General features: G+C 50.2%; 1 protein-coding gene across 1 annotated transcript; it reads right to left on the reverse strand.

Moving 5' to 3' along the window:
• Positions 1-6,818: 6,818 nt before the first annotated feature.
• On the reverse strand, positions 6,819-8,684 carry LOC124695577 (vicilin-like seed storage protein At2g28490). The gene is made up of 5 exons (XM_047228405.1): positions 8,327-8,684; positions 8,056-8,237; positions 7,823-7,903; positions 7,325-7,738; positions 6,819-7,232 (listed from the first exon to the last, which is right to left on the reverse strand). Exons 1-5 carry the CDS (start codon positions 8,682-8,684, stop codon positions 6,819-6,821), a joined length of 1,449 nt encoding a protein of 482 aa, XP_047084361.1.
• Between the last annotated feature and the right edge of the window lie 3,452 nt (positions 8,685-12,136).

Consider the following 12,136-nt stretch of genomic DNA (forward strand, 5'->3'; position numbering starts at 1 on the left):
CTCAAGGGCGCCACACATGCCCATGTGGCGCCTCTAGCTCGTGGCGCCACACACCCATCCGACGTGGCCCGTCGACGCCGAGCTGGTGACCCCCGATCCGACGTGGCGAGCACGAGTGGCGCCGCTCCGGCCGGCGCCACACTTTGAAAGTGTGGCGCCCCGGGAAGGGCGCCACACATTGACTTAAGTTTGGGCGCCGCGCGCGCCCAGCCCGACCCTTCTTCTTTCTTTCTCTTCTTCTCTTCCTCCTCCCCAGCCCGGTTCTCTCTCTCTCCTCCCTCTCCCCCACCAAATCCACCACCAAATCGTCGGATCTGTCCGTGGAGATCGTTCCCCATCCATTTGTCAAGGTAATCTCCTTCAAATCTTCTCCATTCATCCACTAATTTCATAGATCGGGCTAGATTTGGACATGAACCCTAGACATGTTTTTTTTCTTTTGTGCACTCTATATTGTATTGTTTGTGTTGGAGATGGTAGCCTCATGTATGCATGTGTTTCAACCATAGATGTGTAGAAATCTACATAAGAAATTTCACATGTATGTGTATGAACTCTATGTATGTATGTGTATGTATGTGTATGAACCCACATGTATGCCTAGTATTTGTGATGGAGTAACTCATATTTGTTAGTTGAATGGATCGTAATATGGTTCAAAAATGTAAACATGTAGGATGGCCGGTGCCGGTGGACGGGGAAGGGGCGGCCGCCGCGGTCCCGGGCGCCCCGGGCCGGGGAAGGGCCGCCGCGGTGGAGCAGCAAGGGCCCCACGATCACCGTCACCCGCATCCTCCTCGTCTTCGCATGACGAACGCTGCTTCGAGTTCCTTCTCCGCATCGATGACGACCCACCTCGGCATCAAGCGGCTACCGGACAAGTTCGCCGAGTTCGTCGACGGCGTCGAGCCGGCGCACTTGCAGGCTACGGGAGGCTAGCCGCAACTTCTGCCGCTGGCCCGTGGAGGTCCTGTTCGACGGGTAGGGCAAGATGTACCGCACACGGGGTGGGACAAGTTCGCCCGTGACCTCCACCTCGAGCCCGGCTGCCGGCTCACCTTCCTCGTACGAGGGGGACGGCGAGATGATCGTCAAGGTGTTCGACGACACCGCCTGCCGTGTGCACTACCCCCACACCGGCGAATCCGGCTCCGACACCGATAGTTAGAACGTCGAGTGTTGTCAACTCTATCTTCGTTGCTTCGTGTTGTTTGAATTCTATCTTAAATTGTATGAAACTATGTGCTACGATGTTAGGTATGATGATGTTATGTCGATGATGTGTGTACGAAATGGCTGTTGATATGATGTGTGTATGATATAGCTTTTGACATGATGGCAGTTTTGTTGGAATATGGTAGGATTTTCCATGGTTTTAACACATGTCAATGAGTGGCGCCCTTCCCACTGGCGCCACATTGCACAGTGTGGCGCCCGTGGCATCGGCGCCACAGATGCATGTCTAATTGCACAAAACATCGTAAGACAAATCGTCGGGACTTAGCCGTTTTGGCGACCCTCTTTGTGTGGCGCCCGTGGCATCGGCGCCACACATGCTTCGTAGCGCCGTGCCACGGCGCCACATAGAGAGGGTCGCCAAACGGCTAAGTCCCGCACGATTTGTCTTACGTATGTTTTGGGTCCAATAGGTCACATAAGTTGGCATGTGTGGCGCCGAGGCCACGGGCGCCACTACAGCTTGTGTGGCGCCGATGGCACGGGCGCCACACAAAGAGGGTCGCCAAAATGGCTAAGGACTTATCGTCCGGAGCCCCTGGATGTTTTCGACCAAATAGCTCATATAAGTTGGCATGTGTGGCGCCGATGCCACGGGCGCCACACAGCACTTGTGGCGCCGAGTGGGAAGGGCGCCACACATGGACTTGTGATAAAACCATGAAAAATCCTACCATATTCCAACAGTTTTGACAACAAGAACATTGCACTGAATATGTACCATACATAGACACAGCATAATGGTTCAAATGACAAATAAGGTTCGACGACATCAAGGTTTCAATTACAATAAGGTTCAACAACACGAAGGTTCGAGAAGATCAAGGTTCACTGCGTCGCAAAGGCTCCCTCCCCCCTTGCCTTCTTCTTCTTAGCTTCTTCAGCCAATTCTTCCTTCTCCCTTAAGTCACGAGCCAACTGAACGACCGAATCGAAGAAGTGGTGGCGCTCCTCCGTCTTTTCAGCTTCCGCTTGAGCTCTCTCCTCCTTGATGCGTTCAGCCTCCCTAGCCACCTCCTCTAGGTGCATCCTATTGGCCCTCTCCCTCGCAATTTGCTCAAGTTGGCAGCTCCTCAGGAATTTTATCCGTGCCTCGCGGTCCCGTTCGGCCTTCAGCCTTGGCATTCCTCCTCTTGTGGAACAATATGTATTCCTCATACTTGTTTTTGCATACGGGCACTCTCCGCCATCTTCTTGTCTTCCTCCTCCTTCTTCTTCCTCTCTAGTGCTTCCTTCTCCTTCTTCCGCACCGTCCTTACCGCCTCCTCCCAAACGGACTCCTCCTTCTCATTGCCCTCCCATGCTCCCTTCCCCTTGGTGGGTTGAGTTGCCATACCTGTAAACCAAATTGAAAAACCAAAGTTAGTCATGGAATATGAAAATAGAAAGTACAATGCAAGTAGTAACTTCGAGACACATACGGATAAGGCCCCGCTAGGTATCGTAGCATACTAGCACCGCGACGGCCACCTCTACTAAGGCCTACGTGAATCCTTTGTTGCCTTGGAGCTTGTCGCCATTGTGGTTGATGCCTTGAGGCTTGTTGCCTTGGACCTTGTTGCGTAGGAGCTTGTTGCCGTTGGGCTTGTGTGCTTGGAGCTTGTTGACGCGTTTGGGTTGGAGGAGGTTGACGCGTTTGGCTTGGAGCTTGTTGACGCGTTTGGGTTGGAGGAGGTTGACGCGTTTGGCTTGGAGGAGGTTGACGCGTTTGGGTTGGAGGAGGTTGACGCGTTTGGCTTGGAGGAGTTTGACGCGGTTGGCTTGGAGCTTGTTGGCTTGGAGCTTGTTGGCTTGGAGCTTGTTGGCTTGGGGTTTGTTGGCTTGGAGGTTGATTTGAAGCTTGTTGGCTACTTGATGCTTGACTTGTGCTAGCATCATTGCCCTTTGATTTTTTGCCGGATGTGCACTTCCTTTTATTGTGGCCCTTACTATTGCAGGATCCACAATTAGTTGGCTCGCGAGCTTCTTGGAATAACCTGTTTCCGGAATGACCCCATCTATCCATATCTCCGTGATACCTCTTTGTCTTTCTTCTTCCACGTTTCACAACCTTCCATTCCGGATCTGGCCAAACTTGCACTCCATGATACTCCGGCCATTGTGATTGATCCAAGTAAGGACAAAACCTTGGAGCCCATGTCCTCTTTGTGGCTTCGATTGAGAACTCGGACTCCCGAACGGTGAGCGGGTTATTGTAGTCGACACGTCTAGTGCGTGCCGCCATTAGCAAGTGGGAGCAAGCCAAATGAAGCAAAGAGGGCCTCCTACATGTGCATTCACATGTCTTTAGGGACACACGGAAAGCCCGGCCTCCGTGTTGGACACCACCTTGTGTGGTGCCTCCCGGCTCATTCACTTGGTAAACCCAGTCAACATTATCATAACATGTAGCCGTTTGGGAGTCGGCCTTCCTCGCCTGAAAATCCATGAACTCTTGAACCTTCTTTGGGAACTCGGCATTCAAAGCAATTTCCTTCTCCGTTTCATCGGTGTAGTTCTGGAAATAGACATTCAACTTCTCGAATGTGTATTGAATGATTGCCGTCACGGGCAATGCACGGACACCCTTCAAAACATTGTTGAAGCACTCGGCCATGTTGCTTGTCATTTGGCCATATCTCCTCCCATCCTCATCATAAGCTCTCGCCCACTTTGAGTTAAATACGAGGTGTCTATGAAGAAACTCTTGACCACCCGCGTTGAGGTCTTTGTGCTTCAGCAAGCCGTTGTATAGGTTTGCGAAGCGGCGCTCCGAATAAGCGAGGCAACAATCTTGAAGAAGGTCAGACAAATCTTTGCTCTTGCATGCCCGGTAGAAGTTCGCACAAAAATGCCTCATGCACCATCGGTGATGCAAGGGAGCATGCCCGGGAATTGGAACCTCCACCGCATTGACAATTCCTTGATGACGATCGGAGATGACACACACTTCCTTTGAGGGTGGTATGACCCTCGTCCTCAATATATGGAAAAATCATTGCCAATTATCATTGTTCTCAATCTCTACCAATGCAAAAGCCAATGGTACTAAACGGTTGCTTGCATCACTTGCTATTGCCACCAATAGTGTGCCCTTGTATTGACCGGTCAAGAAGGTACCATCCACGGCTATGACGGGCCTACAATGTTCGAATGCCCTCGTGCATTGCTGGAATGACCAAAATGCACGGTGAAATACCCTCACTCTTTTACCATCATGCAATGTCATTTTGGTTGCGGAAGGCTCGACCACATGCACCATGCCCGGGTTAGTTGCGGCCATCGCTAACAACAACCTAGGGATACGGTTGTATGCTTCCTCCCAATCACCGTACAACATCTTGAATGCGGCTTGTTTGGCCTTCCATGCCTTCCCGTACTTGACGTCGTAGGCAAACCGGGATTTGACCGTATCTTGCACGGACCTAATGCTCATGATAGGAAGTGATGATATCTCCGCCGAGAGCTTGTATGCAATGAACTCGGATGTGAGTTGACGGTGGTCCGGCTGTGCATCCTTGCCATCAAGCTTCGGTCCCCGGCACATGTGAGTGGCTACACAACTTGTTATGTGCCAAGAGGGCCCTTTTTTGAAAGGTCGTGCACGGACAACCCATGGGAACCTTTTATCCACACATTTTAGCGTGTACCGCGTCTTCAAGTCCGAGTGAACAACGATGTAAGGGCGATGATGCTTAATGGAGAACTCCTTCAACCATATCTTCAATTCCAAGAATGTATCAAACGTTAGCCCTTTAGAGATCATAGCCGTCCTACCATCCACATCTCTCTTGGATAGTGGCCTAGCTCCAAGAAGTAAACTTTTGCCACCATCAACCACGGCTCCATCCGCAAGACTAACATCACGGAACAATGGTACCCGGATATCCCGTCCGGTTACCTTCTTGAAGATCTCGGCTCTTTCGGCTTCCTTAGCCGTGAAGCCATCCTCGTCAACCTCCTCTTCGGGTCCATCATCATCCGAGTCCGACGCATAGCATCGGGAATAAGGAATGGAGTGGTCCATCTCCTCTTGCGTCCAATATTTATCCAAATCACCGACATTGTTGCCATTCATCTCGAAACAATCATCACCATCTTCGTGCTCATCATACTCATTATCCAACGGAGGTTGTTGGGCAATGGGAGATTGGACAATGGGAGATTGGGTGGCCTCTTCTTGGCTCATGGGTGGAGGAGTCCTCTCTCGAACGGGGGAGGAGGGCCGGTTAAGGTCAAGCTCGATACGAGCCTCAACCGTCTTGGTTGCAAACAACTCCAAAGCCTTATCTTGTGACCCGGCCACCGTCTCCTTGTAAATGGACCAACGTTGCTCGGAGTTGATACGCATTATCTTCCAACGGGTGTGCATTCCAAACCCCACATTATGCCTTCCCTCTAGCTCAATACCATCATTTGGCTCATTCCAATTCAACTCAACCCTAATTTGTGCTACCACCTCCGCAAAGCTAGGGCTAACGTCAAACACCAAGTCAACCTCTTCCGGGTCCGGCTCTATGTTTCCCTTCAAGTAAGCATCCTTGTCCACATGATGAACATGAACAATTCTTTCCATCCCCCTAGCATAATGGGAACAACACATACACACATGTGTTCATTAGATACCATAATCAACATAATCTACCCATACAAACTAGCACACTACCATTTCTTCTACTTCAACAACCCTAACATCCAACCAAATCCATCTCCACCCTCAAATCAACCAAATCCACATCTAGGGTTTCACATATAGATTGGAGCAAATACACAAAATCAATGGATGAAAAGAGGGGAAACGGAGGAGATTACCTCAAGCAACGAGTTAGGAACGATCTCCACGGACAGATCTGACGATTTGGTGGTTGATTTGGTGGGGAGAGAGGGGGAGAGAAAACCGGGCGCCTTTGGAGGAGAGAAGAGGAACAGAGGAAGAAAGAAAGAAGAGGGTCGGGCTGGGCGCGCGCGGCGCCCAAACTTAAGTCAATGTGTGGCGCCCTTCCCAGGGGCGGCACACTTTCAAAGTGTGGCGCCGGCCGGAGCGGCGCCACTCGTGCTGCCACGTCGGATCGGGGTCACCAGCTCAGCGTCGACGGGCCACGTCGGATGGGTGTGTGGCGCCACAGCTAGAGGCGCCACATGGGCATGTGTGGCGCCCTTGAGAGGGGCGCCACACAAAAGGGTTAGATCCGTGAAATAGTTTCGCCAGAGGGTCAGTCTGTGCTTTTCTTTCAGTTTTGGGTTATTTTTGTGTAAATCGCCGAATTTGGGAGGTAGGGGACGACCTGTTTTGGTGGGGCCCAGCGACAGGCGTCGCACGCACAAGCAGGAGGCTGCGGGACGTCCGTCCCCCGGGGGAATCTAATCATTTTCCAAAAAAAAAACTATAAAACCATACACGTCGAGCCTGCATAGCTGAATTTCACGAGCACCTTTATTTATCGACAACGCCAACAAACGCCAACTCCGAACAAACACGTACTCTAGAACACAACACACAGACTAGCGCATGAACACGCACATACAAAAGTTCTGAAGAGAAAATGAACGCATGCAAGATCGATCACTCCTCAGTAATGCATTAAGCACCTGTCAGCGCAAGCTTACTCCTTAACCATCTGCCTAATAACCCTCGGCTCCTTCTCCTGCACCGGCGGCAGTATCACAGCCTCCTTCTGCGCATGCACCACCTCCCTCAACTCCTCCTCAGGGACGCCGAAGCTGGCCGCGAGCTCCGGCCCGAGCATGGTGCGGAGGACCGAGGTGGCGCCAGCCAGGAACTGCGGCCTGTTCCGCCGCGCCGACGTGGTGTACCCGAAGAACTCGAACGGCCCGGTCTGCGACGCCACCTGCGCGAACGGGAAGTAGCGCGGGATCCAGAACACGTCGCCGGGGCGAACCTTCGCGCTCATCGCCAGCGTCCCGTTGGGGAAGACCACCTGGATGTCGCCTTCCCCGCCGAGCACCACACCGTACTCCGTCGCCCTCGGGTTCACGTGCGGCGCCATCATCGAACCCTGCAGCACATACGCCATGCCACACGCAACATCGATCATCAGCCTCGCCGCAATCGAAACTTGCCGTACTTGTACAGAAGAGCAAGACGTACGGCGGTGAGGTTGACGAGGTAGACGCCGATGTCGGAGTGGCCCAGGGGCTCGTAGTCGTGCTTGTCGATGGAGATGCTCCAGCCGTAATCGTTCTGGAAGCTGGGGTCGTGGTCGAAGAGATTGTATGGATCCGGCGCGCTCACCGTCTTATCTGACTTCTTGTTTGCTTCCGCGCCGTTAGAGGATGCCCCTCCGATGAACCCGCCCATCAGCTTCCTCCACGACCATGTCCACTGCCCGTTACCACGTTCGTCTTCATCGCCTCTCCCCACTGGTCTCCATGGATCGTTCTCCCTTTCCTTCTCTCCGGCATCACGCTTCTTGTCTCCCCGCCCGGGATCCGTTGTGTTTGTGTAGAACACAATAGGCCCAGACTTGACCGTGAAAATTCTTGCCAATTCGTCGTAAGTAGTCTGGACATCAGAATCAATTTTAATCAGTGTGTCATGATGTGTATGTTGCTTATGTAATGTTGAGAGACGAATTAGCTAGCTCACGTTGAAAGCGGTGGTAAGTATCGTTGGGTAAAAGCCGCCCAGCACCGACCCCTGTTTCCCTGCCCCACCAAGATAGAACGACTGCATCGTATCATCAATTTGTCAGCATATATAGGGTCGACATGTAAATAATCAAGCAGGACTAATTTTTTATCGACGTGTGCAAAGTAAGCTATACATGGTTTGCAAATGCAGAATAAACAGGGCATATTGCATATATATATATACATGACCTGATAAGGGCCGAAGCCGGCGCTATCTGATGCGTCGATGCTGCATATGACCTGCAGCCTCTGGCCTTCGCCGGTGTTGACCATGTAGAAGGTGGAGCCGGCGTCGATGTGCAGCACGTCGCCCATCTTGAGCTTTTTCTCCACGAGCTCGTCCTTGTGGATCCATCCAACTTTCACCTCCCCTGCTCACGTCGTTAAATCGATCATGATCCACAATCTAAGTCCACATGTAATAAAAACCAAGTTTCAACTGCTTGACTAAAGTATGCACCTCGCTGCACGAAGAGGATGAGGTTGGAGTCCATGTACTGCGGCACGAACAGCGTCTTGGGCTCCATGGTGATGAAGCCGATGTGCATGAAGGACGCCGGCGGCCACGGCTGCCCACGCACGACGTGCACCTGCCCACCCTCCGAGTCCACCACCTTCTCCACCTTGTCCAGGACGAATAGCCCTTTACCAGCAGCTGGCTCCCCGCCTCCGCCCTTGCCCTCCTCCTCCGGCCGCCACTCCCCCTCCCCTTCCTCCCATCTCTCGCGGTGACGGGGAGCCCCCATCGCCGCGGACACCGAGAGGAGGAGAAGCAGCATGAACAGCGGCGCCATCGTAACTACCCCGCGGCCCGTCATCCTCTTAGCTTGCGCGATGTCTCTTGGCTTGTTCCTGAACACCGCCTTACACTGTGCTCTCTGCTCTCTCGATCGGCTGTGGGTATGCGACGGAGATGTAGATGTAGGTAGCTGGGGGCTCATGCTAAAGAGGCGGTCGACGGGTGGAGGGCGACGAGCTGCACGTGGCGACGTGCATGGCGCGCCTCATGTGCTCCACGTAGCGTGGCCGTGGGTGAGGCGGCAGTCTGGTTGACGCTAGGTGGCCTCGCCCCTTGCTCTCCAAGTGCCTCGCACGGAAGGTTCTTGCCTCGATGGCCGGAGCTTGCGCTCTCTTGTTTCCCTTCCGTGTTTTTTTCTCGATGACCATCTCCAAGTTTACCCGTAGCTTCATTTTCACTCTTTGCACAAAGAGCAGATTTGATTCACCCGAGCAGTAGTGCCTTTGGTTTTAAAATATTTAAAAATCATTATTTTATGTTTTGAAAAATTCTAAAATTTATTTCACCAATACATACACATGTTCTGGATACTTGCAAGAAGTTTCGGCAAAAATTATGTTTTTTTTAAGCTAAAAAATATGGCTATGTTTAGGGATGAAAAACTGAGAGTGGATACGTGGAACCCGGCGACATGTGATCCTGACTCAAGTCAGGTTTAAAAGATCAATAGATGTCGCCTAGAAGAGAAGGGGCGGGGTGAATAGGTGGTTTAAATTATTTTTTTACCTACAAGGTTTGAATAAGTGTGGAATAAAACTAAGTTTTACTCGTCAAGAACAAAGCCTATAAAGTAGCGTTTTCCTATGTGCATCAATAATCTATGTTAAGCAAGATAAGCGACAAGGTGATAGCAATATATAGAACATTAAGCACTAAGGCTATCACAAAGTAAAGTGCATAATTAAAAGAGCTCAGGTTGCGAAGTAACCGAGACATGCTTGAGCATTTGCGATGACATGCAGATTAGATCAGCTAGGGTTTCCATTAGGATTGGGTTTGGATAGACGTTTGCTAGGTCTTCGTCGTGATTGCTTGCTGTTCTTGTCGAGTTCTTGGTGTCCATGGTCGCGATTTGCTTAGATATGTTAGTGTAATCTCCAATCGCGATAGATCCTTTGTAGATCCGACCGAGGATTGTTCAAACTGCCAGATTTTGTTGTGCATGCAAATAGGGGAAGGGTTTTTGTGTTGGGGTTTAGCATGTTGTGAGCGAAAGATTAAGCTGAGTCGCGCTAGTTTGTTCGGACGCAAGAGGAGATAGATAACTTGAAGAATGAAGTTGCTCTGCTCAAGAATCTACAGAGAACACAACCATAAGAGATGAGAGCTAAGAAACAGGAATAAGAGGCAGAAAGAAAGACTTTAGAGGCTGAAAAGAGAAAGCTACTTATGATGAATGGTGAATGCGTTGTAGATGTACTCTAGGAGATCCTGTGAATGGTTGAGCTAAGGAGAATTTGTAATGTACCCTAAGTACCACTCGTAATGTACTCTATTTGAACTGCTACTTGTGTTGTTTCTAATTGAATTAGGCCGATGATTATAACCAGGGATCGTAGTATGAGGAGATGATTGATCAGAACCTATGGCCTGACTGAATATGACCATGTCATTGGTTCTGATCAAATATCTCCTACCTATGTTCTCATATTATGATACCTATGGTACCTTGCTTTGCATGTTTATGCTTCTTCAGTTCTGCATTGGCCAATGATTGAACAATGGCACAACGGAAGATAATGTGCTGCCCTCAAACTAAGTCATGTGTGCCATATTCGTTGCACACTTGACTTGGTTTGTGGACAGTCCCTCTGCCTGCCGTGTGATCCAATATATGAGGCCTCCTTTTGGTTTGTCTAGTGCATTGACTAATGATTGAACAATGGCACAACAGAAGACAGGGTGTTTCCCTCAAACTTAGTCATGTGTATCATTTTACTTGCACAATAGACTTAGTTTGCAGGCAATCCCTTTGCCTGTCGTGTGACCCTATATATGAGGACTATTTTTGGTTTGTCTAGTGCATTGGCTAATGATTCAACAATACCACAATGGAAGGCAAGGTGATGTCTTTAAACTTAGCCATGTGTGCCAGTTTTCGTGCACACTAGACTTAGTTTGGGGACAATTGATACGTCTCCGACGTATCGATAATTTCTTATGTTCCATGCCACATTATTGATGTTATCTACATGTTTTATGCACACTTTATGTCATATTCGTGCATTTTCTGGAACTAACCTATTAACAAGATGCCGAAGTGCCGATTCTGTTTTCTTGCTGTTTTTGGTTTCAGAAATCCTAGTAAGGAAATATTCTCGGAATTGGACGAAATCAAAGCCCGGGGCCTATTTTTCCACGAAGCTTCCGGAAGTCCGAAGACGAGACGAAGAGGGGCCACGGGGTGGCCAAACCCTAGGGCGGCGCGGCCCCACCCCCGGCCGCGCCGGCCTATGGTGTGGGCCCCCGTGCCGCCTCTTGACTTGCCCTTCCGCCTACTTAAAGCCTCCGTGACGAAACCCCCGATGCACCGAGAGCCACGATACGGAAAACCTTCCGGAGACGCCGTCGCCGCCGATCCCATCTCGGGGGATCCGGGAGATCGCCTCCGGCACCCTGCCGGAGAGGGGAATCATCCCCGGAGGACTCTACGCCGCCATGGTCGCCTCCGGTGTGATGTGTGAGTAGTCTACCCCTGGACTATGGGTCCATAGCGGTAGCTAGATGGTTGTCTTCTCCCCATTGTGCTATCATTGTCGGATCTTGTGAGCTGCCTATCATGATCAAGATCATCTATCCGTAATTCTATATGTTGCGTTTGTTGGGATCCGATGAATAGAGAATACTTGTTATGTTGATTATCAAAGTTATGCTTATGTGTTGTTTATGATCTTACATGCTCTCCGTTACTAGTAGATGCTGCGGCCAAGTAGATGCTTGTAACTCCAAGAGGGAGTACTTATGCTCGATAGTGGGTTCATGCCCGCATTGACACCGGGACGAGTGACGGAAAGTTCTAAGGTTGTGTTGTCGTTGTTGCCACTAGGGATAAAACATTGATGCTATGTCTAAGGATGTAGTTGTTGATTACATTACGCACCATACTTAATGCAATTGTTTGTTGCTTGCAACTTAATACTGGAGGGGTTCGGATGATAACTTCGAAGGTGGACTTTTTAGGCATAGATGCGGTTGGATGGCGGTCTATGTACTTTGTCGTAATGCCCAATTAAATCTCACTATACTCATCATGATATGTATGTGCATTGTCATGCTCTCTTTATTTGTCAATTGCCCAACTGTAATTTATTCACCCAACATGCTCGTTCGTCTTATGGGAGAGACACCTCTAGTGAGCTGTGGACCCCGGTCCAATTCTCTTTCTTGAAATACAAATCTACTTGCAATACTTGTTCTACTGTTTTCTCGCAAACAATCATCTTCCACACAATACGGTTAATCCTTTGTTAC

Source organism: Lolium rigidum, chromosome 3 (assembly GCF_022539505.1).
Source record: "Lolium rigidum isolate FL_2022 chromosome 3, APGP_CSIRO_Lrig_0.1, whole genome shotgun sequence".
NCBI lineage: Eukaryota > Viridiplantae > Streptophyta > Magnoliopsida > Poales > Poaceae > Lolium > Lolium rigidum.

Coding starts and splice junctions, on each gene's coding strand:
- LOC124695577 (XM_047228405.1), bottom strand. CDS start 8,684: ATGACGGGCCGCGGGGTAGTTACGATGGCGCCGCTGTTCATGCTGCTT. Junction 7,904..8,055: donor CCGGCTTCGGCCCTTATCAG/GTCATGTATATA, acceptor GATACGATGCAG/TCGTTCTATCTTGGTGGGGC. Junction 7,739..7,822: donor TACTTACCACCGCTTTCAAC/GTGAGCTAGCTA, acceptor TCTGATGTCCAG/ACTACTTACGACGAATTGGC.